This window comes from Onychostruthus taczanowskii, unplaced genomic scaffold, assembly GCF_017590055.1.
Source record: "Onychostruthus taczanowskii isolate IOZ18803 unplaced genomic scaffold, ASM1759005v1 scaffold101, whole genome shotgun sequence".
Classification (NCBI taxonomy): domain Eukaryota; kingdom Metazoa; phylum Chordata; class Aves; order Passeriformes; family Passeridae; genus Onychostruthus; species Onychostruthus taczanowskii.
The window spans coordinates 610,182-636,481 of record NW_024496638.1 but is presented as its reverse complement, the minus strand read 5'-3'; the positions used below and the strand labels follow the sequence as shown (position 1 = coordinate 636,481).

At 40.9% G+C, this 26,300-nt stretch overlaps 1 protein-coding gene across 1 annotated transcript; it reads left to right on the top strand.

The window, feature by feature from the left end:
• Nucleotides 1-11,598: 11,598 nt before the first annotated feature.
• On the top strand, nt 11,599-25,254 carry CAT (catalase). Its single transcript, XM_041411430.1, has 13 exons — nt 11,599-11,898; nt 15,440-15,611; nt 16,485-16,595; nt 17,901-18,031; nt 18,633-18,737; nt 19,077-19,202; nt 19,611-19,802; nt 20,550-20,702; nt 20,815-20,953; nt 21,945-22,075; nt 22,382-22,489; nt 23,030-23,116; nt 23,536-25,254. The coding sequence occupies exons 1-13, from the start codon at nt 11,833-11,835 to the stop codon at nt 23,599-23,601; spliced, it is 1,587 nt and encodes a 528-aa protein (XP_041267364.1). The 5' UTR covers nt 11,599-11,832; the 3' UTR covers nt 23,602-25,254.
• Nucleotides 25,255-26,300: the final 1,046 nt, after the last annotated feature.

Below are 26,300 nucleotides of genomic sequence, written 5' to 3'. Positions count from 1 at the left end.
CCAACCACCAGAAGGATTCCATGAATCCTGCTCTGTCCACTGCAAAGGGTAGAGGAACCATTTCCAACACAACTTCCCCTTTCCAAAGTCTGCCCACATTCGGAATGATTCTCCCCACAAACTTTCAGCACTCTGGTGAATCCTCTGATCTTTAAACATTTCTGGTTCATTTTGTTTTTAATCTCTCCCAACTCAGCACACATTGTATCTGTTAAGGCATCTTTAAATCAAACATTTTCTAAGAATGAAAGTAGTACTGAAGATGCTTTCCACACTTTTAGGAAAAAGCCTCCCTCCCCAGCAGCTGTTTCACTTGGAATGCATTCATTCCATGTGTGTTTTTTGAAAAAAAATTGAAGCAGGAAAAGTGAACTAATCTCAGAAACAACTAATGACATTTTACCTAATTGAAAATGTAATCCTCAACAAGCATTGAACATTGCTGTCTGGAAATTTGGAGTGCATGAAGACTATATATGATATATGTATGATATAAAAATGCTTTTTAAAACTTTAAGTGCAACCAGACAACTGAGCAAGTGTTACAGTAGGCTTTATTTGGAAAGATTATGGAACTACAAAAATTATGGATCTATGTTGGATTATTTTGCCCAATAAAATGACTGTGATGACAAAGGATGGAGAAAACTGTCAGAATAAGAAAGATCAGACTAGAATGTATTAAATTCCTGGATAAAAACTTGGTACAGTATCAGACTGTCTCAATCACTATCATAAATCTTATCAGTGAGGGTGCATGGGGAGAATTATATTTTACCTGGAATCAGATCAAATGAAGGGAGTAAAAGAGTATTTACTTCATCACACGACAACATTCAAGATGAAGGGTGTACTGAAACATACTGAGGCCTCATTTCCCACTCCTCCTCTTCTCATTTCACTCCTACTATTAATTACAATTTTACAGTGCCTGCATTTTCTTCCTAATGCAGGAATCAAACAACCAGAGCATTCTGAGAGCCATCAGGCATTACCAAATAGCTGCAGACAATGATGTTGTTCTTCAGCATTTAACAGCCTCAAATTTATAACACCCAGCTATAAAGTTACAGCAGGATAAACTTCCCCAGTCAGCCAGATCCTTAGCTCTGATCTAACACCAGGCCTGCCAAGTCTGTGTGTGATAGCTACCAGTGTATAAAATAACTCTTTGGAGGCACTTGAAATAATCTCAGCTATCTGGTCACAGGATCCACTGCTCTATCATGTCTGTGTGGAAACCTGCTGCAGTCCTGGGTGCCAAAACACACATTTGGAAGAACTTAATGTCAAAATTGCACTTATTACTACAGCCATTCAGTGGCTGTAATATCAGCCTGTCTCATGAGGCACCTGATAGAGCCAATTATGTGTATCAATTGCAACGGATGTGTGTCATGTTTCCTGAAACAATGTTCACATCCTCAGCTCTCTCCTATTGGCCAGGGACACAGTACTGACAAGAACATTATCAAGACTCTATCATTGTAATTGCAAAGCCAATAGAAATAATAGCCAAAGAGAAGGAATTACAGCTAAATATTGTATTGTTCATAACCCTGAACAGTCAGGAAGTTGCCAGGAAGCCAAATAAAGTATTACTCTCTTAAGAGTGCTGTGAAGTGGATGCCCCAAAGCTTATCAGGCCATGCTGAGATCAGTGGTTATTTACAAACAGCACTGAAAATAATTGAAGAGAAATTATTGAGAACATTCAAGGTCAAACCCCCGCCTGCCTTGCCTGGGATCATTCAGAACCATCGGACAAAAGCCACAGTGTTTGTTCTGGTACTGAAATACACCAAGCGTAGCAACAGCTTCCCGGCTACTACTCCATCATCATCTACTGCGGCTGTGCCTAAATTCTGCTTCCCCCTGGTCGTGCTTAAACCTTTATTTTCCCAAGGAATCCCGAAGTGGGCAGTTTCAGCAGCCGTGCCGTGTCACGTAAGCCGCTGCCTCCCTCTTGAGGCGCATTTGAACCGCGGCAGGCTGTCCGTCCGGCGGGCGGGAGCTCCAGAAGGAGCGGGATGCGGGATGCCGAGGGCTGCGACGAAGGCACAGCGTGTGAACGAGGGCCGCCCCGCACTCCTCGTGCGACGGGCATGTGTGTGAGCCCTGACGAGGCGCTGCCTGCGTGGCACGGGTGATCCTGTCGCCGCGAGGTGACACTGTCACAAGGCCCTTGCCTCACGGAGGGACCAGCATGTGCGGCACCTGGCACACGAGGATGTCCAGAGGAACATCCCGGACTCGTGGTAGCAAAGCTGCCGACTTTCTAGTTATAAAACTCAACATAGAAATCTGCTTTCTTTCCTCATCCTCAGCCTAAAGACTCTGGAAGGGGGAGCATCCCTTCTCTCCACTGGCAAGACAGACTCGGCACCGTTGCAGAGATTTTTCCACAGAGGGAAGTGAGTGCAGTGTGGCAGTGAAACTTTGCCACTGCTTTTTTCTACTCAGCTGAGGAGCAGATCAAAAACTCTGCGAGGCTTCAGGTGCCTCACTTTGAATTGGTAAATATCCTGTAAAGTTCAAACATGTTTGTGGGGGGAAAAAACCCCAGCAATGAATCATCATTTCCAGCAACAAAATTATTCCTAAAAAAAGCCAAACATGAGAATAAGGGGGAAACCCACAACAAAACATCTTTAATTGCACAATTCTCTTTTTGTTCAGAACTTCTCACCTTTTTACTTCATGACCCCTAACCTTCTTATCTCTAATTTCTCTGGTAAACTCAAGAGTTTTTCACCCTTACCACTAAATACCAAAAAACTTTGCCTACCTGCAAAGAAACCTACAGTATAATGCTATAAATATTTCAGTTTGAGGTATATTTCATATTGTTTAAATACCTCAGAACCAATAGTGTATAATTCTAATTTAGCAAATAAATGAGTGGTTGCCCAAAATTAGGCTGAAATTTTAATAGTTGTATCTAAAATTTATAAGTCCTATGTGAAAAGTGTAATATAACTCACCCAGCATAACCATTAATATTGGCTTTTTTTAAAAGAAAAGAAAGCCAGAAACCCAAGCTTTGTACAACTAGAAGGCAAATAAAACAGGAAAGTTTGAGATAGAGGAAAAATCTTTCTCTATCAAAGAATCTGTAAAATAGTTTCAAAGAAATCTCTTTATTCTGTATAACATTGTAACACTATTCTAGTATTCACTACTAAATTGTATTACCCTTATTAAAATTTTAGAGACCTTTTTCAGTGAGAAGATTTAAACTGCATATGTTGAGAGCAGGAATTTGTAGCTGGACATTTATTGCCAAGTGAGTGTAGCAATTAATGGGAACTTTCTAAGTAAACATGTTGGTCAGAAAGTGCCTTCCATAATGCACTGGTCACACTTTTCCAGCATGTTCCTTCCCAGTTTTTATGTGAATGAACAATCTTTTGCCATCTCACTCATCTTGTGAAGATGCAGAATGTGCATCCCACCATGGTTTTGCTACAGCAGAAGGGCACGTGTAATTCCAACCTCAAAAAGTAAAATCCTGGGGAAAAAACATTAGGGAAGCAATCCCATACCAAGGTTTCAAACCTAATTGTCAGCTCAGTACAGGCACACGTTGTTAATTAGCACTGTTGGCTAAGAAACCACCTTGTCAACGTGCAGCCTGAATAAACATAACGCCATCCACCTCCTTGGATCCCTAATTCCAGTTATGACACAGGGCTGCTTGTTATCACATAACCCAGGAATATTTTTCCAACAAGGAGATGGCTGACAGGCCAATTTGTGATTGCCACTCAGGATGAAACACATGCTGGAAGCAATGGGGAGATAATGACCCTTTTTTCCCCCCTTGCCTGTGTCATTGGGAAGGAATTCCCGGGACACATCACCTGTGATGGAACTGTCACAGTGCTCTGTAGTGTTCTGTGCATGGCACAGCCAGAAACTGAGCCCCAAAAAATATAGAAACAGTCTGGATGATTCAGTAAAATTGGGGCTGGTGCCAGGAGCCGTCAGCACTCAATAAAATGGTGAGTCAGAATGTATCAGAATTGGATGAAAGGATTAAATAAAATGAAGAATGGAGGGTGGATATTGTAGGATAAGTCATTATGGATCACAGCAAAAACTCCCTGTTCAAAAGTATCAAATTAGAGGGGGATAGACCCAGGTCTGCCTCCAGTTCACAGGGGAATACTTAAAAATAATTCTCAAGTACAACAGGATAAGAAATATTGGTTGCAATCCCTAGGAGTGGTGAGGAGGAAAAGGAAGAAACCATCATTGTGGAAGAAGACAGTAAAAAGCCTCAAGAATCTGTCATGCAGGCAGAAAATCAAGATATCGCAGCCTTCCATAACTTGAAAACTAGTTTCAGGAATATGTATGGATAAAAAACACCAAACAGAAGAGGGATCAGCACATTGTGAAAACAAGAACCCATCTACCATACTAACATCAAAAGAAAAGGAAAAAAAAAAAAGAACCTTCTCAAATAATATGATAACCAGAGGACTACTGAAAAAGAGTTTTCACCCTGGGGGAATCAAAAGTAGTTGGTGGTCAAAACTAAGCAAAATTTCCATGCCTAATATGATGTAGTGCTCTTTGTTGTAGATGTAAAAGTTTATCAAATATTTTTAGACCAAAAGCATTGAAAAAACAAAGTGAAAAATGTATATTCCTCTTAAAATTGTTTGGAAGCCCATGTTACAGGTCAAGACCCAATTGTGCTGTTCAACCACTGCCCTCAATCCAAGGAAAATAGGAAATGCAACCAAAGCTGGGTAGGAATGCTGATAGATCCCTGTAGATCTGTGCAGGAGGGTTTAGTGTATTTATGAGTTTGGTGGTTTGGAAGCTATGATCTGTATTTCTTTTTTATCCCTACATCAGAGGTTTCTTGGCAGTGTAAAGAGCTTGTAAACCTCTTGTAAATATCTTGGAAACGTCCAGCCAGGGTGCAGGTAGCAATTAGGAGCTGGAAAGAAACATGACAATTAACCTGGTAGCTTAGCATCAACCTCCAGGGAAAAAAAGAAACCCAGAACACACAAACAATTTGTTATCAGGTAGCAATTAGGAGCTGGAAAGAAACATGACAATTAACCTGGTAGTTTAGCATCAACCTCCAGGGAAGAAAGAAACCCAAAACACACAAACAATTTGTTACAGTTTCCATGTTAGGTCAAAATAATTATTTTAGCAACTTTTGTAAAGATGAACATTTTAGAAACACAGCTCTTCAAACACATAAAACGCTGGCAGTCTTTAGGATGTGTAAACATGGACTAAATGTCTAACTAAAGACACTGTAATTACGGAATTATTCTGCTTTTTTGTATATACTGAGCTTCCATAATTCCAATTTACCTATTTGAGGCAATGAATTTTCTGTGAACAGAAAAATGAGGTCAAATGTACAGAAGAGGACTTGGGCTTAAAGAGCAGGAAAAAATCCACCAGTTTTTTTCTGTGCACCTACCTGTGCTCAAAACAGCCAAGGGCTTGTCCAGGACTTTAATTCAGGAGCATGTCCCTGGCAGTTTGTAAATGTTAAAACAAATCAATGGCCATCTTTGCAACCCATAATGATGTAGAACTAATTGCTTTTAGGAAATGACTGGAGCAGCTACTCAAATGCTGATAGCTGGGGCAAAGGGCACAAGCAAACTGCTGGCCAGATGGCAGGCACTGGGCTGGAAGAGTTATTTTGTATTTATCTAATATCCCACTAACCCCAGGATTTTTTGTAGCCTTTCATGTTGTCAGAATGAAGATATTTAAGCAGGTGGTTTACTTTTTGCCACTCTTCAATCCTTAGATGTCTCCTATTATGATGGAAAACAGACTGAGAGTGGCAGCTACTTCAAGTGGGGAAAAAAAGGCTAAAATATTCCCATCAAAATAAAACCTGATTTTCAAAGGCACTGAAACTCCTATCAATTCCAGCAATACTAATTAGTGTCCTGGTGCCCTAGGATTAATTATTCCCTGTGCTCTATTTGCTACCATCTCAAGGGACAAACCTAAATGGCTGTTACTGCTCTTAAACAGGGCACCTCAAGAGACAGCTACATCCATCTTCTAGAATAAAGACAATTTTTCAAACTGCCTTTATTTCACAATTAATTGAAATTATCTTTAAAAATCAGGTTTGTTTAGCATCTATTAATCAGCTAGAGACATTGAAAATTAATCAATCTAAATATATTCAAGTGTGTGTGTGTGTGTGTGTGTGTATTTTCAGGACCAAAAAAAAGTGAAGGAGAAAACATTTTAAACTATATTTGGATTATAAACACCTAGAAAATGCTATTTCAGTGGGATCTTGCAGGCTGTCTCTACACTGGAATTTGCAGCAATTCCATGGGAAGCTGACCCAACCAGTCAGCAGAGTGGATTACTACCCATGAGGAGTGCTTGCTGATGCCCTGGCACACCAATGCCACGTGTGCCTGCCACCATTGTCACCTGGTAAGAGCCTTTGATGTCCCTCTGCTTGTAGGGTGTCCCATCTTTCCCAACTCACTGAAACAGAAAGGGATCAATGCAGCATTCCTCAGGACACCTAAACACCACTGGCTGCCTGACTCAAACCTCTCAGCTCTGCCTTGGTGAATAGATGAAGTCTGGAGAATTTCTACCTCCTACTGCTTTCAAAGACAGTGACATTTCCTCTCTCAGTACCTCACAAATCCACTTGTTTGCCTTTCCTTGTTTTCCAGCATCCACATTTGCTGTGGTTACCACAAATTCATCTGGTTTGTTGCCATTCCACAGGCTGCTGTGTTGTTTGTTGTTGGTTTTTCTCCATGAGCTCCCTGTGATGATATTTTATTTTCCAGTCAGCACCATGATCCCATATTCCCAAGGAAATTCAGAAATCATCACTGTAAAAAACAAATTTTAACATTGTTTAGTACCAAACTAACTGAAGTTTGAGGTATGAGCCGTGCTGAAACCCATCATCACTGGTGTTAATGAATTCTATCAATCATCTCTATATATCAGCTTAGAGCCCTACTGATGCATTTAGCTACACACATCTCTCCAAACTTTTCAAAGGCCCATATCTGATTTCTCCTGGCCATGAAATAATAGCTTGATTTTCCAGTCATGCTTGGCAGACAACGTTTTTAATTGCCTTTAATTTTCTGCAGCTTCAACTCCGTTCATTTAGGATTCCCTTCTTTCTGTGGAATTGGAACACATGAAATGACACCTATGGTATCAAGGTATCTCTTGGATCAAACATCTACATTTATACATGCAAACATCCAGAATGCTAATTAAGCACTTGACTAATTTAAACAACATGTGACTAAGTCATACCGAGGGTTGACCCATTTAAAAGCTTAAGAGCTTCTGATTGTAACAACAGAACAAAATATGGCTGGGTTTAGCTTTATCTTTTCTTATGCAGAATGAAGCTTTAATGGGCAAAATCAGGTTCCAAAATGGAGGTTTTATGAACTGCCACTGGGTGGATGCTTCAGACAATGCTGCTAATAACACAGAGAACAAGTGGAGAAAAACATTCATGTGGGCACTCTAACTTGAAAGGAAATCAAATCTGCAATAACAAAAAGAAAAATGTGTATGTCTATGATGTGAAATCATTTTAATGGTGCAGTTTTGAGGAGTAAAAACACAGAATGAGGTATCCAGGATGCTAAAGATGTTTGAAAACCCCACAACCTGAAAAGTGCTGCATCTCTATTTTTGTTCCTTCACTGATTTCAAGAAGTAGATTACAGCTGTCTTTCCAGCACAAAATACGAAACACAAATTCTTCATAACGATGATCATGATTTCAGCACGGCTCATACCTCGGTTTATGGAAAGCAATACATTATTAGAAACCATTAATATAGATTAATTAAATTCTATTTTTGGTAAAAAAGGACTAGGACTGCTGGCATTTACTAACCCCATACAAACCTCAAAGGTTGAAGACAACTGCTCCAAAATCACTGAAGTCATTCTCGTCTATGGAGAATGAGAGAAGCAAAGAAAAACAAGTTTGAAACATATAAATGATTAATATTCTAGCACACTTTTCTATATTTGAGGCTAATCTTTTTTTTCCTAGTAATTTAAATCGAGACCTTGCCCTAATAACTACATCAGAGGAGGGTGAAAAATGACAAAACACAAAGCAAAGTTTTCTGTCTTCCTTTCCCTGATTTTCTTCTAGGTGATTTTTTCACATTTTCTCTGCATCTCAGTATCTCACTCTGTCCAATGTTCTGTTTCCCATAAAAGCCAGACTTCCTGCCTGCTTACCTTGTTGTCCCCTCAATGATCCCTTAAAGCCCACCACTTCTGAAGATGTATTTCAGTGCTTTCCACGTTTTCCATTAGATCTGATGACTGAAAACACAAAATTAAAAAGGCTTCGCACAATGCAAGTTACTGAGTGACAAACTCATCATCAAAACTGCAAAATGTGCTCAGACCTATCTTAGAGATAAGAGATCTCCAGTTTATCATTGCCCATCTCGTGTTCCATGTCTTCTGCTCACCACAGACCGTGTCCAACACCTCAGCACGTGTCACCCAGGGGTTGGCTGACCTTTCACAGCACCCACTTCATGGCTGTGTAATTGCCAGCTGGAGATACAAAATTGCCCTGGGTGTGTGTTGGGGATCAGCACAGACAGAATGCTGTTTATTGCTTTAAAACTGACATGAATCTGCTGCTTCTATTCATAAATTCTGCTTTTTTCTAAAATATAACAGCAACCTACTTCTGTCTGTAGCTGCCATACCTACCCCTCAGTCCTCTGCCACGTTATTATTCTTTGTTGCCCTTTCCATGCTTTTTCTGTGCCCTGATGTTTACAGCAGGCATGACAGCAAAAGGATGAGTGGAAAAGGTTTCTGAGGTACTGCAAATCTATAGATATTAGATATTGATAAAGGTCAATTAAACTTTCAGGTCTTGAGAATAGATTCATTATATTATTTCATAACTGGTCCACATGCAGTAGCTGAATTTGTTTTGTGACTGAAAATATACTGTCACATCAATTATACTTTTATTATGTGAGCCTGAACCACAGCTTTTAAGTTTTTCTGACCTTATTCCTTGCGGCTCAGAGTGGAAAACATATCCAAGCCTCAGCTCCAGATGCATAATTTGGATCCTCTGGAAGATACAAGTTTGAGCATCTTTAGCAGAAGGGTCAATAAGCTTCCCAATCCTGTGGTGTGTGTTCTCATCAATAATCAGTTTAATTAGGAAGTAAGCACACTCTCTCTTGTGCTTCTCTTTTCTGATCTCTTGTTTTGAAAGTCCTCTTGTCCCCCATGCTCTGTGCTGGAGTTAAACGCTCAGCCCTGCAGCAGAGGCACTCAGAGGGTACAGAGGTTGTTGTAGGGAGCTTGGGAACATTTGCAACTGATTTAATCACAGGGGAAGTAGGGACCAAGGCAGCCAGAGAGGGCTGCTAGATGTAGGATGAAAGCTTGGGGTACCTGTGGAACTTAATTAGCAAAGAGGCACTATGGACCTGCTACTCAACTAATTCTAGATCCTTCCCTTGGGTGTAAATCACTGAGCTATGTGTAAACTCTATTTACAGCACAATCCGGTGTGACACTGACCTTGTAGCTTGTGTTTAAACTCGCTTTAAATACAACAGAACACAAATGCTAAGCACTCTGTCTTTGAATCTCCCCAAATCTTAATTAAGGGCAAAGTGTGGTTTGGATCATGCCTCAGAAAGTCATGTGGCAGCAGAGAACCAGTCTCCCCAGGTAAATAAAGATGATTAATTTGGAATTGTTTGAAGCTGGTTTACTTAATGCAGATATATAACAGGAGGCAAATAAAGCACTGCAGGAAACAAATGCCAAGATAGGAGAGGGGGGAAAAGGAAAAAAACAAAGACACCCACAGCCAGATACCTGGGCAATTCAAACCAGCATTCACTGCTTTTTTTTTCCTGAAAAGACATAAAATTAGAGCAAGATGAGAGACAAAAGTATTTGTGTCACAGTGAGCTTTGCCTGTGACCTTTCTTACGAAATGCAGCCACTTGGTTTTCCTTAAGCTGAAGTGCAAGCACTGTTTGCAATAGGTGCCACTGGTGTTGCCACCCTCTCTCTCTCCTGGGTTTTGATTTGGGGTTTGCATATTTCCTTAGCCAGTATTTAATCTTTAATTTAATATTTAATTTAATTGCTTGTTTTTTATGCAGGCATACATGTGTATATATATTTATCTATATATATATATATATATATGTATATGCACATATATCCTTTCCTCTAGCATATAATAAGAAGGGTTCATAGGAAAGGAAAGAAGATTTCGCAAGTTACTCTTACTTTGAAACAGATTTGTGACCAATGAGTGTATCTAAACAAGTTGGCCTGCTTAAAATATAAAGTGTTAAACTGTAAAGGAAAAGCAAATATTGACTGTTCATGAAAATGTTCACATTTCCCCCAATTTTGCTGGTTAAGCAAACTGAAATAGCAATTATTGATTTTTAAAAAAAATTATGTGGGCAATCCTATTATTAAATCTAGGCATGGTAGGTGTAGTCTGCTGATGCATATTTTATATAAAAATATGACAAAAACACAAGCAACCTTTCTTGCCCTTCTTTATCATGTTGGTTATCATGTTGAAGCAGGAAAGATTATGAGGCTTCAAGACAGGAAAAAATGTCCCAATAAAGGGTGAAGCAGAAAAGGAATAGAAGAAAAGGAATAGAAGTAATGATATTCCCTTTATAGTATAGACCTGAATTTGGGAGCTTCAACCCTCTAATCCATAATAACACGTACAGATAAAGCAATTGTCTACTTGAAATAACGAGTTAGACTATTCTTTGTATCTATTAAGAGAAATAATGTAGATATAATCTTGAAGATAAGGAGTTTAAGATGGACTGTTTACGTTGTTCAAAAGTTTTACCTCAGAAATAGGAAAAATAATCAGCTTTTTACCACTCTTATCACCCTTAGTATATGCACTGGCACCAAGCCAGGGACATTCTGCAGTATTATCAAAATTACTTGTGTCATATTTACTCAGATTTGTAAGTATAACCACATAATTCAGAAGTGGGTGGTTTTTTAAGGTTAAGAATTCCAGTCCCCAAAGAAATGCTCTTTTGTTGAGTGCATATGCCCAAAGTGAACTCGCTGTACCCCATTTCAGGCACCGATACAAGAACGAGCCCGCATATAGTTATACACTGATGTAATTTATATACTTATATAATTTATATAGTTATATACCGGTCGCTTTGATTTTGCAATTTACAAATTTTTTTTCACCGCTGAAACAAACCCTGCCTCAGAAACTCCGTAAGTACGTGCAGCTTTCACGGCGGCGAACCTGTGACTTTTTCTGTCACCGAACAACGCCTCCACCACCAGCAGCTTTAGAAATCTCCGGCATCTCAACAATGGGATTACAGCCCAAAAATCCCTTTCGCAGCTGTACATTGGTGAATTTCCTTCCAATTTCAAAGGAACCCGACAGCGCCCCCAGCCTCCGCCCCACAGCCGGAGGAGGAGTGGGCGGGGCCTCCCCGCGCAAGATTGACGTGCCCTTAGACCAATCAGAACTCGCGGTGACGGCTGGCCGCTGTCCTATTGGCCGAGGAGGTAGCGGGGGGGGCGGGAGCGGAGCTGTACCGGCGGTGCCTCCCGCTACCCGCGGCTACTGCGGGCGGGACGCGGCGGCGGCGGCGCTGGGTTCCCGCGGGGTGACAGCGTGACCGCGCCACGGCCTGACCTCCCCGCCGCTGCTGCCTCCCCGCCGGGAGCGAACACAGCCCCGCCGCTCCCCTCCGCGCCGCCCTTGCTGCCTTGGGGGTCGCCGGAGACCGCAAAATGGCCGACGGGCGGGACGACGCCGCGAACCAGCTGAAGCTGTGGAAGAGCCAGCGGGGCTCGCAGGTACCCGCCGGGCAGCGCCGCTCCCGGGTGTCGCCGTGCGCCGCATCCCCCGGGGAGCCGCGGCGCCGGAGGGCGCAGAGCCCCGCGGCGCTCCGAGCGCCCCGGCGTCCCCGGGCCAGCGGCGGAGGGCGAGGCGCCCTCGCCCCGTCCCGGCCTCGCCCCCACGGCTTGGAGCTGTGCCCGGGAACGGCGAGGCGCGGAGGGAGGGAGGGATGGAGGCTGCCAGCTGGCCCCGAGCGACAAGGGCGGTCAGCGCTGCCTCCCCGGCCGCTCCTTGCAGGCAGCGCCGGGGCTGTGCTGCGCCCGAGCCGCGGGCCCGCGGGCAGGGATGGGGGCGATTCTTTCCTGTCTTAAATCAGAAGTTTGCGTTTCGGTTTGCTGTCACGGGGGTAGAGCCCGGTGGAAATGTGACTAGGGAATAGTAGGAAGGATAAAGCACGTTCAGCGGTGTGTCCAGGGCCAGGAGTTGGACTCGGCGATCCTTGTGGCTCCCTTCCAGCTCAGCGTATTCTGCGTGACCAGACCGAAGTGAATTTTTTAGGAAGAAATTCTTCCCTTTGAGAGTGGTGAGGCCCTGGCACAAGTTTCCTGGAGAAACCGTGGCTGCCCCATCCCTGGAAGTGTCCAAGGCCAGGTTGGACGGGGCATGGAGCAACCTGGGATAGCGGAAGGTGTCCCTGTGTCCCTGCCTGTTGCAGGGGCTGGAATTCAATGACCTTGAAGATCCCTTCCAACTCTGATCCCGTGAAGTGGACTGGCACAAGTGGCTGCCTGAAATCATAAGGTCGTGTGATCAGCAGCATGGCACTCAGTCATCTGAAGATGTAGAACAGACTCCAGATATTTAGGTTAATGTGTAAATGTTGCAAGAGTTCCCTTCTTCATCAAATCACTGTGACAGTTTCCACGTGTCATTTCTGGCAGAAATGTGTATTTGCTACAACATACACTTTGTGCTGGTTTACAGTGGCAATCATGCAAGATACAAGCTCAGTTCCCCCTGGAGCTGTTAAGTCATCTTAATTTTATATTTCTCCTGGTTCTCAAAGTTACAGTGTGAAAAGTACCTGATGGGTTGTGATTCCATCATATCCTAGCATGTGTCATAATAGTTCCTTTTTTATCCATGAGTAATTCTTTTTGTAGGGATATCGGCTTTTCTGTAGCAAAGCAGCGTTTGAAAAGAGGCCAAGGTTAATGGAGATTGGGAGGCAACCCGAAGTCTGTATTGCATAAGGAGTCATGAGACTTTAAGATAGAAAGTAGGGAGGACTTATTAGAATTTTAAAGTGAGTTGTATGAGGTGCAAAGTATCAGTAATGCCTGGAAGTGTGTACCTTGATGTGTGCTGTTTACCACGGCAGCGACTAAAATTCTCCTGGCTTTCCTTCCCGTCTTTTTGTCATGGCAGGTTAGTTCTGTAATGAAATACAGATTTGAAAGTTCTTCCCTATCAAGGTTTGGGCTGTGTGCAGCTCCCAACCAGATGAAAACACAGGCATCAAACAAACTCACATCCAAAAGTAGTATGAGAGTTCTTTAAACTGTGGTGTGGTTATTTTCCCTCTCTGGAACTTACTTTGTGTACCCCACATAACATCCTGAAACTGAAGTGAATATCTCCTTCCACGAAGTAAATGAATATTCTTTACTTGTAATGTGAACACTAGAAAGTCTGCCTACACAAAGGAGACTGTACGGCCACAAAGCTGTTTATTTTTTTTATAGCCTTAATGTCAACAAGTTGTGGTTTTAGCAACTACTTCTGGTGGCCTTAAATATTGGCATTGTAGAATAATCTTGTCTGTAATAAAAAAGCAGTGGAAAATATACTGAGAACAATTTCTACTCTTGCATATTTCCCATGAGAAACTATAGATAACCTTTTGATTTAAGCAGATGTTTGTTTGACTTGAAATACAGATTTGGCTTTATTTAACTTTCCTGTAAGTTTCTGAACATCATGTTTATGTTTGTAACCAGTTACTTACTGTCTTTTAAAATGGTTGTGCAGATTTCAGTGTAGGTGAGGATTCCAGACAACCCAAAGGAATTTGATTTATGCTTAAAGCTTTATGCTAATGAAGTGGTGAAGGAGGAATAAAGAACATGGCTATTTTGGGAATTCAAGCCAGCTGCAGTTGCGTGTGTTGCACATTAGTAGGAACACGGTGGAAATGCACTTACCCTGTCAAATGTCTTTTATGTGGTTATTCATGGACCTGAGTGAAACAAAGGTGCTGGAACTCCCTGTGTTCCTGCCTGATCCAGAGCTCTGCATGTGGATGTGAATAATTGTTCTTTCCTTGCCTTTGTGGGTTCTCATTTCTATCAGATGGGAATTTTGTGTGTTTGCAGTAATTAACCCCCTTAAAGCAGAACTTCAGGTAAGAATCGGAGCCCCGTGTAGTCGCTGTTAGAATAGTGAATGCTTTTCTCATCAAGAATTGCTTCTTCCTTCTCTCCACCACCCCTTTTCATTTATAGAACTTTAAAGGAGAACTAGTCAGGAAGGGCTGAGGGAATTTGTGCTGATGTGCTTCAGGTGTGTGGATGTTTCAGGTAGGATGGTGTGGATAGAGAGCCCATATGGAATTATGTCAGTTTAGTGCAAGATGTGATGGGTTTATTGTTAACAGGTCAGAATCTGTGACTGTGTTTGAGCTCGCCCTGTTGCAAATTTAGTCTTTATTTTCTTTATTTTTTCCTTTGTCCTGATTTGTTTTCGTGTTCTTCCAAGTCCTTTACAAGGCTCCTAACAATAAATGTACTCCAGGAAGAAGTGACAACTGTGACTATCAGGTCTCTGGAGCTGATGTACCTTTCTCACTGCATTTTCCACAGCACCCAGTAAAACAGGAATATTGCCTTAGAGGAGCATATAACCCCACATGTGATGCAGATGAAATCTTTTCTGCTGGAATCTTTTTATGAGAAAGTAGGAGTGCACTCAGTTTTAGTGCAGGTGTTTCTTGAAGTTGTAGGACATTGCCTGGCAGTAGAGCTTCTTAGGGCTTGTGTTAATCTTAGTCCTTCCATGGTGCAGGAGTCTAAAATGATGATTCCTCAGGTGTTCCTACTTCTGTTATTTTCCATAACTCTTCCAGACCAACACTAATCAACCCCATTTTAGTCTGGCTGTAGCTCTTGCTTTATGTCTCTACCCCTGTACTGACATTACCTTCCTCTCCTTTCTCCCTTATTTTCCAGCAGCTGCTCCTGTTTTAGGTTTGTTTTTTTTTCCCCATCCCATATTTTTTCCTGAAGCGAGATCAATAGTCTTGAGAAGAAACATTTCTGAATCATGGAAAATATTCCTGGATTTTACATGGCTTCAGCTCCCATTCTTAAATTGTCTTTAAACTTAGCTGTGTGATTTAGGTAAACATCTGTATGTTCTGTAACTTCCCCCAGAATCTGAAGTCATTTTGCCACTTCTTGTTGATGTGTTCTGTGACATGTAATGGTTGAACAGTCATGCACATTGTGTGGCTCTGGTTTTTAATTTCTGGTGTTGACAGTGACTTTCTCTTGCTTCCAGAAACCAGATGTCCTGACCACGGGTGCTGGGAACCCCACTGGGGATAAGCTGAATATCCTGACAGTGGGGCCACGTGGACCTCTTCTTGTCCAAGATGTTGTTTTCACTGATGAGATGGCTCACTTTGACAGGGAGAGGATTCCTGAGAGAGTTGTGCATGCAAAAGGGGCAGGTATGTTTAAAATCACATATTTTCTCTGTGTAGAATTAAAAAGCTTTTCAGTTAATGTGTAGATAGTGATGCATAAATTACATTGTTATTTATAAGTTAGTGTTACTAGCTATGATAATTCTATATAAACAACAGTGGTAGGGCCTGGTTTAAAAGAGCTCAATGCCAAAACGTGGAGCACTGAAAAGTTGTTTACAAAAATGAGAGAAAATGTGGTTATAGCCCTTCAGTTTTTACTGTATCTGCTGTAGTCTCTGCTTCTTCTGTCTGTTCCTCCCCATCTCTATTTAATGTTGTTTTCATGTTATTTAATAGAGAATTTGGCTTTGTCTTCTAATGTGTGTCTGCCAAAGCAAGCTGATCATCTAATATTTACATTAAAAAACCCTAAACCTTTAAAAATTATTATTGATATTAGTAAGGTAGAATTAGTATCTTGACTTTTGCCATGCATTGACCTAGAAGGAGCAAGCGTGGGGCTGTATTTAAAATGTGACTGTACATGGGAAAAGTTCCTCTGTGGGGGTGGAAAGAGTTGTGTTGCTTCACCCAGCTTACAGGTGCACCAAAAATTCTGCAACTCATAGCAGGATTAAAGAAATACCTGCCTTGCTCCCAGATGAATACACAGATGTTGGCAGAACAGCATCTTCTGTGCTGCTGCTGGGAGCTGCTAACAGTCAGTTAAGGAGGAGAGAATGAGCAAATAGATTGTGTTAAATCAGTTTCATTTTGTGAAAGTAAATGGAGTGTTTAGAGCATTGTTTAAACTGGTGTACTTCCCTTGGACTTTAAGTTGTATGTCAGCAACAGACAAGCTGGGATTGGAAGGAAGGTACCCAGATCTGATATTTTGAACTTGCTGTTCTTCAGGAGCCTTTGGCTATTTTGAAGTCACTCATGATATCACCCAGTATTGTAAGGCAAAAGTGTTTGAGCACGTTGGGAAAAGGACTCCACTTGCCATCCGCTTCTCCACTGTTGGTAAGGCTCTACATTCACTTTGTGTCTTCTGCATGTGCCCTGAGAGCACATTGTGGGGCACTTAAGGGTGTCTGCAATGCTTGCTTCATCTTCTCAGAAATTCACTTACATGGAAGACCTTAAGCAGCTTTTGCCCCTTTCCCTCAGAGTTCTCTGGAGATACTTTTCTGTCTGAAATGTGAGAGGGAGGGCAGCCCGAGCTGGGTTTTTTTTGACAGAAAGCTTGCTTTGTTTCTAGTTGGATCACAATCAACACAAGTTAAATACCTATGATCTCTTATGCTGCAGGAATATTTTGGGGATAAGTGATGTAAATTAAGTACTGGGGAAATAAAAACAAACAGTCTTCTTTCTTAAAGATTGGAATTCACAAACTAGCGAAATCTTAAATGCTGTTATTTGAAGCTAATTGTGATCAATAGCTTGTCTGATAGAAAAATCATAATTCGTGATGTGGATGTATTTAAAAGAAAAGAAATCCTCATGAGGATTCAGTTCTGGAAGTATTGGAGAGAAAAAAGTAGTCCAGCAAGGCTCAGGGAGCTGCTGGCTTTGGTCTATTGGCTGTTTCCAGTCTTAAATCCCTTAGGATTTAGGGTCTCCTGGATGTTGTACAGGGTAGGGACACAGGGTTGAGTTTGAAATGAGGACTGCTGCTGGAGCAGGTTGTTGCATCCTTCCCTTCCCTTTGCCTGCCCTGTTTGGACACGTTTCCTCCCTGCTCTTCTGGAATACACAAGGTTTTTAACAAGAGAATGAGCGTCCTACTGATTTCATCACAATTCAGCATTAGCTGTTCTGAGCACTTTTGGAAGACTTCTGCTCAGGTGTTGTGCTAAGCACTTGTGCTCCGGTCTAAAATCCCATCCTGGGTGAAGCAGCAGGAATTAAAAGGATTACAGCTCTTCCACAGTGTTTTATTAGGCACGCTGGTTAGATTGCTACCTTCCAGATGAGAGCTTTCCCACTGGGATTTGGTGCACAGAGACAAATGTGGGTTTAGATGATTCAGCCTTACAATCTGATGATGTCTCTCTTAGTGATAATGCAAATTCCACTCTTAATTGGTTCAAGGGGATATACTTGTTTTTTTCCTTTTTTTAACTGTGGCCTGAATGTTTGGTTGGGTTTACACTTTGAAAACTCACAGTGCATGAAGTGTTGTTGAAAATATTCCTGCAATTCCTTGGTGTAGAAAAGACTGCAATAAACCTTGCCCTTTTAGGATTTTATGGCCTATTTTCAGGTTGTATTTACATGCATTTCCTATCCTAACACTTCTGTGTGTTCATGGATTTCTTCAAGCTGGAGAATCTGGCTCAGCTGACACAGTTCGTGACCCCCGAGGCTTTGCCATGAAGTTCTACACAGAGGATGGGAATTGGGATCTTGTGGGAAACAACACTCCCATCTTCTTCATTCGGGATGCAATGTTGGTGAGTAAGCACAAAAGGCGAGGGTACTTTGTGAGAAAGCCCAAAAGTTCACTCACGTCTTGTTTTGGCTTCCCTCAGAAACAAAAACTTGGTTGTTGGTCAGATTGAACATTTTTTACTTAGAAATATGTTCTTAAACAAAAGTGAATAAAGAACTAAGGCTTGATAACTTACATGGTTTCATACTTTTCACTGGAACTTTTCACTTCAAAGGCTTCTTGCCAATTCTTTTTATTAAATCTGGGGTTTTTGGTCTTTTGGCACAAGTTTGACAGCAGTTTGCAGAGGGGCTTTCCTTGAGAGCAGGAGTTCTGCACACATATTTCATAGTATCTCTGTATTCCTTTATGAGTCACATAAATGCAGATATACAAATCTGAACAGTTTTATCTCTCACCTTATCAACCACAAAATGAAAGCATTCTTTATCTCTGTTTATTCTTATTGTGAATGTTTGACATTACCCTAATTTTACTGACTGGTCTGTGAATTAATTTGTTTGCAAGAAGGGTATGGCAGTAGAAGATTTTATTTTCAGTGATTTTACAGCTTTGTCTTTTTTTTTCCTCTCTTTTTCCTTTTCCACTTCTGGACAAATTAGTTTCCATCCTTCATCCATAGCCAAAAGAGGAACCCTCAGACTCATCTGAAGGATCCAGACATGGTGTGGGACTTCTGGAGTCTTCGCCCCGAGTCTTTGCATCAAGTAAGCTTCTCCCGTGACTTTATTTTGTATGATTAAGATAATCATGTTTTGACAGTGGGTTTTTAACTCTATCTTTTCCATGTTTGATTTAGAAGTCTACATAGTCTTATTTATATTTGATTTAAATATTATTTTAAATTATTCATACTTACCTATGCTTACAGGGGGAGTCAGTTTTATTTCATTAACACCTAAAGTAGAAATTCCTCAAGGAATTCCTGACAACATTAACATAGCTCCCAGTGATGCAGATTAACACAATAAACAAACTTAGTCTGGAGTGAAGACTTTCTCCTTGGAATGCTGAGCCCATTCATAGTGTTTGATTCCTCTCTTCAGGTGTCTTTCCTGTTCAGTGACCGTGGCATTCCCGATGGCTATCGCCACATGAATGGATATGGATCACACACCTTCAAACTGGTTAATGCTGATGGAAGAGCAGTTTACTGCAAATTCCATGCCAAGGTACTGATTATTTTTTTAATTGGAACTATACATCATATTGGATAAAAACCATAAAAAAGTGTGACTTCTCAAGTTTAACTCAGGCTCAAAGGTGTGTGGAGTCCTTGTTTAGTATCAGTTTCACACCTTTAACCCATAGGAGAGGTATCTTTCTTCTTCTGTTCATTTACTAGACTGTAAGAAACTCTTCTTTGGGCATCTGTGTCTTGTTAATGGAGCACTGTCGGTGAACTGATTTTTATCTGGAAGGCAGCCGTTGAATGTACTATAAATCTAAACTCAAGTTACTAGAAGTTAGAACCTGGACAATCTCATCCTTGGATTATAAATCTTGTTAAAATCCATTCTTGATGAATCATCTCTGTAGTACTTTCTGCATGCTGTAACTGGTGCTTTCTTTGCTTTTAGACTGACCAGGGCATCAAAAACCTTTCTGTGGAAGAAGCAGGAAGGCTGGCTTCTACTGATCCTGACTATGCCATACGGGACCTTTACAATGCCATTGCCAAGGGGAACTATCCTTCATGGTCCTTCTACATCCAGGTTATGACCTTTGAAGAAGCAGAGAAGTTCCCATTTAATCCTTTTGATGTGACTAAGGTATGTCTGATAATTCTGGGAATACTCAGTTTCAGGTAGTTTTGAAGTGCATTCTTTATTGTAGAGCCACAATGAGCAAGGAATTCTGGAGATGAAGCTGTAGTTGTATTATATCTGATGTTACTCTTCCTCAGGGAACATATGGATAGGGCTTGATTCCAGGCCTGTAGATCCCATGGCACTTCAGAGGTGTGATCTCAGATCAGAGTCACACCCTGAGCCTTGCTGGTTTCATTTTGTCCCACTTCCAATAGCTACTCCTAGGAATGCCTCGTTGAAAAATGCCGACATAAACTCGCATTGCATAATAAACTCTTTTTTACCTCTAACACCATTCTCCCCAGTGGCCATTCTGCCCAAAGGCTAAAGACCTTTGAACTTAAAAGTGCAGCTCAGATGGCAAAGAAAAGGCCAGTTAAGCATTTTGAAGGAGCTGAAAACATTTGTGCCACCAGTTCCACCCACGCCCTGCTTCCCTAGGCAGCTTTTCAAGGGCCTGCGGGCATTTCGTTCAAATACTCAAGTGCTGAGATTATGCTGGGATGATGAAATAAGTTGCATTAATAATCTGTTTTAATTGCAAAAGGCTTCTTAAAATAAGACATTCCTCAGTGTTTGTTAAGAGAAAAGAAACTCAGTAATGTATTTTCTTAACCAGGAGTAAAATGGGGTGAATTCTGCCTGGCAGTTAAGCTGCATAATACTGTAATAAGGTTGGTTTCACTGGATTTGTGTTGTGTCTTACAGGTTTGGCCTCATGGTGACTACCCTCTCATTCCTGTGGGAAAGCTGGTCTTGAACAGGAATCCTGTCAACTACTTTGCAGAGGTGGAACAGATGGCTTATGACCCTAGCAACATGCCTCCAGGAATTGAGCCCAGCCCTGACAAAATGCTGCAGGTAAACAGGAGGTGTGACCTGAGGAACACTGTTACTTAGCTGCTTTTGAAAGCTTTGAGTTGGCGTGCCCCAGTGTTTTACAAATGGTTCATGTTTGTGCTCAATGTTTTAGGGACGCCTGTTCTCGTATCCTGACACCCACAGACACCGCCTGGGCCCCAACTATCTCCAGATCCCTGTCAACTGTCCCTTCAGAGCCAGGGTGGCCAACTACCAGAGGGATGGGCCAATGACTGTTTCGGACAACCAAGGTAGCCAGGAAGACAGCTTTCAATATAGTGATGCTTAAGCATGAGCTGCAGTGTTCTCTTCAGTTCACAGGGGGCTTAAGATCTGTGTTTATCATCTTTAGATACTTGTGTAGAATGCTTGTATATCTTCTCTGTTAATCCAGTAAGGAGACTTGGGATATTTGGATACCAGATGAGGAGTTTAGAAGTATAAAAAGCAAGTGAAGCTTAGGATGTGTTTAAAACTTAATATAAAGGCCTTTGACAGGAAAGCAGTTTGTGGGAGAATACCTGCAGTGAGGTTTTAGAGACTGACTTGGCTCCGTCCTCTTCACTAAACTGCTTTGTTTTCAGATTTCTGAGATTGTGAAAGACAAAAGTGAAAATGCCAAGAGTAGAGCTGTCACTTCCCCTCTATTGAGCAGCTTCTGTCAGGGTTTGCCCAATAGTGGCTGTTTTCCACCTGAGAGTAAACAAGGATGTACTTAAGCTGTGGCTCATGCCAAAATATGTGTTCCTCTGGGCTATGAATTCAGACACTTGCTGAGGGAGGAGAGGGAAATATTTGAAAAACAGAAACTTGAGGACAGCTGCTCTTGTCCCAGAATAGGTAATGCGGTTCTCTTAGTTCCTTATGTGTTTAAAATACACCCCCTACACAGGGAACCATTGTAGTACTTCAGATATGTAAATGATTGCATTTTTATGCTGCCTTAAACTTCAAGCATGACTATCTATTATAATTGAGAAATATTGTTGTGAGAGTGTCTAGGTTTTCTTATTTTTAAATCAAATCAATATCCCCTGAAAAAAGCTGTGGAAATTCTCTTTGCAGCAGGTGCTGTTAAGTACTGGCTTGAAGGTGTTGACAGAAAAATGCTGTCAGCTGTTTTTAATTAAACCAATAGTAACTGAGTAATTGATTTAGCAAATAACATCCTCTGTCTTCTGACTTACTTGAAAGTGCTGCCATCTGATTGACTTGGCTTGGGGATATTTTTTTTTTCCCCAGGTGGTGCCCCAAATTATTACCCAAACAGCTTCACTGGTCCTGAGGATCAGCCCCGGCTGAAGGAGGGCTGCACGTTTGCTTCAGGGGATGTGCAGCGCTTCAACAGTGCCAATGAGGACAACGTGACCCAGGTGGGGCTTTGGAAAGGCTTTGTGCTGCTTGGCACACATGAGGAGTGTGTAGGGTGTGTGTTAGTGTGAGTTCTCACAGAATCTCAAATTCAGATTTTGGGCCTTGTTAGGTAGAGGCTCTGACTTGTTTTCTTGCCATTAGTGTCTGGAGAAGGAGTTGTCGGCATGTTTGCCAAAGAAAAACCCTGACAGATTGGCTGCCTTTTAAATGTTTTGAGTATTTTAAGTGTTGCTTGACTAGGAAGTGAAAGCTATTTTTTTTCACTTTTGGGGCTATCAAAATAAACCTTTATTTCCAATGGCCAGGTGCGAGAATTCTACCTCAAAGTGCTGAACGAGGAAGAGCGCCAGAGGCTGTGTAAGAACATTGCGGATCATCTGAAGGATGCCCAGCTCTTCATTCAGAAACGAGCTGTAAGTGCCCTCTTTGGGGTTTATTCCAGGTTTCCTACCAGTCTAGTAACATTGCCATAATGGCTTCTGGAAAGGAAGATCAGGAATTCTCTGAAAAGACTGGATTTTTCACTTGGGAATTCTCATACTTAAATGCGTGCCTGTTTACACAATACGACATCAATATAACATGTTAAAGTAACTTTTTCCTGGGGGGAAGAATGGGACAGGTGTTGAACATATGGTTAGCTTGGTGTTTTAAAAATCAGATGACTGCCAGAGTAAGGTTTTGCTCTAAACAAGGGGAAGGCAGTGAGGGCCAAGGAGGCACTGGATTCTTATCCTTCCCGGGGCAGCTTTGTTTAAATTGGGAATGAGCTCTGTGTGGCATAACAGAAATCGTGTTTGAAGATGTTCATATCTTCTTTATAACTGATCAGAATTAAACTTTTCTTCCTTATGATACCTACTGCTTGTATCCCAGGAAATGTGGTAAAGAACCTTCTTGAATTGGAGGAAAAAAAATTCTTGTTGCCTTTTCTGTTTTGTCTTCCTGTGCAGGTGAAAAACTTCACTGATGTTCATCCTAATTATGGAGCCTGTATCCAGGCTTTGCTGGACAAATACAATGCTGAGGGTGGGAAAAAGGTACAGTAATGATTTTTGTAGCTGCATTTTGACTGGCTGTAAGTTATTTTGGCTTCTCTTGAAAATCCAATGATGTGAGAAATTAGTCTTGATCCCTGTTTGAGCTAAAGGCCAGAAGTCAGTGCTTGCAAAATACCAAAACATCGCTCTAATAACAATTAAATGTTAATTAACTGGCGATGTACAAAGACTGTGTTTCATTTGAGGTTTGTAGGGTTTCTGGAAGGTAACTGTATGTGATATAAAATGTGTTTGGGTTGGTTACCCACCCTTTGAGATGCTAATGAAACATTGCCACAAGCCTTTCCTGGGCTCAGTGCTTGATCCGAAGAACAACAACTCACTTCATTCAGTTTTTTCCTGCAGTTCTTTACTTTAAATGGAACTTGCTCTGAGTTTTTCTGTTGCTTTGTTTTCAGGATGTAATTAGAACATACACACAGTCCACAACTCGTATGTCTGTCAAGGAAAGATCCAACCTGTAAATCTGCAGGGATCTGCTCTGAATTTTGCATCCTTCCAGCTGCACAAGAACCTGTCCAACACTTTAATGAATGTAGCAGACTTGGGCCCAAGCACAGGAGTGTTTTACAGGTGTGATTTACTGAGCTCTCAAGTGCTGTCTGTACTGGAAACCAGGTAACACAAGCTCCAATCCTAGTGCCTTTCAATACTAGTGCTTTACTGCTTGATAACAACTTAGGGAATTTTTAAGCAACTCGTGGATAATAAATTGTCTTCATTTCTAGGAGCAAACAGAAATTTAATCAAAATACTGCTTTTTTTTTTTGTTGTACAACTTTCTTGGCTAAATCACACAGTAGAATTTCTGTAAGGGAACTGTGATTGCCCTCATGGAGAAACTGCTTGAAAAGTTGATGCTGTTCAGTATTTCTAATGAAATAATTATCTGTCTGTATTTGTAAACACATCTCTTGAATTTCATTCTTGGCCTTCCAGAAGTAAAATGATACCCAGGACCTTGAGTAAAATGTTGGTATGTCTCATTCCTTATGATAGAGACAAAGCTAACTACAAAAGTTAATCTAAATACAATTCCATTTTATTCCCAATATATATTTTAAGATAATATTTGCTTACTAATGCTGTGTTGGGATATAACTGACATAAAGGAGGTAGCAAAGGATATTTTCTTATTCCATGCATTGTTCAACTAAATTGATTACACCTTACAGCTCTTTCAGGGGTAGGAGAGTAAATTGTTCTTTCTAATCTGAAAGATTTAAATTCTTTAATTTAAATTCTTTAAGAATTTAAATAGAAAAATGTTAACATGCCAAATGTTTGAGAAATAAACCTTCTGATGCATTAATATTGAAATTCAAGCTCAAGAACTTTCAAAACCGTTCCCAGTGGTTGCTGAAGTTCTCATTTTACTGCAGTAATCTGCTGTTGCTATTTCTTGATCAAGCCAGGGCTGATTTTCAGGGTGATCCTTTAACTAAAGCAGCATGTTTGTATGATTGTAGATATATAGAGAATATGTCTAAAACCTGATTTGAGGCATGTTGTAAAGTTACCCAGCATCTGCAGTTTAGTTAAATTATGCGGAAAAACTTGGACAGTTACGTGATAATTATTGTCAAGCTAAATGCAAAGCATTTTGGAGCCCAACTACTGCTCTTAACTCAGGCAAATGTAAAAAATACAAATCATAGCAGTTTGGGGGTGATTATTTGGGTCAATAATCACTGCATTTCTGGGTCTGCCTTGAGTTGTATTTTGACTAGGATTACTTCCTGATTTAAGTGTGAATTCCCAGGAATGGTGGCAGGTAAAGAAGAGTAGATACTAAATGATGTTCTGTTAAATTTTGGAGAATGTTACTTGCTCTGCAATTCATTTATCTACCGGTCTCTTGTGAAAAATCAACTGGGGTAGAGGTGCAGTAACATAATATGAACTGATAACCTGCTGTATTCTAGGAGTCCATTGGCTTTTTACCTGATCAGGCACATGGGATTACATGATTGGGTGGGAATATTTTGTGCTGGAGAGAATCCTAACAAGGTTTGGAAAAGAGTAAACAAGGCCTGAGCTTCTAATTTTGGTTGTGTCTGCTAAGTGATTTATATTGTTGTCTTCTTTTATTTCTGAAATAAATGGAATGAAAAATCTCTTGGCAACGTGTTTTCTATGCAAATGTCTTCAAATACTTTGTGTTAATCTAGGAAGTTCATACATCCCTTCATCTGTTTTTCTGGAGGTAGTGCAGAAGCTGTAGGTTAGATGTACTTTTTGCAGCTGCCTTTGTTTTAAAAACTCAGTTTTACTCCACAGTTGTGTTTAAATGACTTAAATGACCTGTGTTCTATGCTAAACTGGCCGTGACAAGCGTTGTACAGAAAGCTTAGCTTTTCCCAAAGGTGTGGAGAGCACTAGGCAACACTGGAAGAACAATAATGTTATTTCTTCAAATAAATAAGACAAAAAATCCATTTACAGCTCCTTATTTTGAGAGTAAAGAGACTGTTGACATGACAGAACAGCAGTTTTGTTTTGTTTTTGTGTTCTGTTCCATTAAAATCAAACATTCCTTTGTCAGGTTGTTGCAATGATTTCAGTGATCTGTAAAGCAGAATTGCTCAACGATGTACTTTTTGCAGCTGCCTTTGTTTTAAAAACTCAGTTTTACTCCACAGTTGTGTTTAAATGACTTAAATGACCTGTGTTCTATGCTAAACTGGCCGTGACAAGCGTTGTACAGAAAGCTTAGCTTTTCCCAAAGGTGTGGAGAGCACTAGGCAACACTGGAAGAACACTAATGTTATTTCTTCAAATAAATAAGACAAAAAATCCATTTACAGCTCCTTATTTTGAGAGTAAAGAGACTGTTGACATGACAGAACAGCAGTTTTGTTTTGTTTTTGTGTTCTGTTCCATTAAAATCAAACATTCCTTTGTCAGGTTGTTGCAATATGATTTCAGTGATCTGTAAAGCAGATTTGCTCAATATTTTTTTATTCGTGTTGCATTTTAGATGCATATCTCCAGCAGTGGTTTTGGGAATGAATTTGAAACTAATGTTGGGAAATTACAGCTTCTCCAGCAGTACCTCTTCTTTTAAAGGGCCTTCATTCCTAGGTTATTTTCCCTTCCCCAATATATTTGAACTTGAATAGCCAAAAACCACGAGCAAGTGTCAGAATCACATTTGTTGTAG

Excerpts from the sequence above, each read along its gene's own strand:
- CAT (XM_041411430.1), top strand. The coding sequence starts at position 11,833 with ATGGCCGACGGGCGGGACGACGCCGCGAACCAGCTGAAGCTGTGGAAG. Across the intron at positions 18,738-19,076 it reads GCCCCGAGTCTTTGCATCAA|GTGTCTTTCCTGTTCAGTGA; the intron begins GTAAGCTTCTCC and ends TCCTCTCTTCAG. Across the intron at positions 19,203-19,610 it reads ACTGCAAATTCCATGCCAAG|ACTGACCAGGGCATCAAAAA; the intron begins GTACTGATTATT and ends CTTTGCTTTTAG.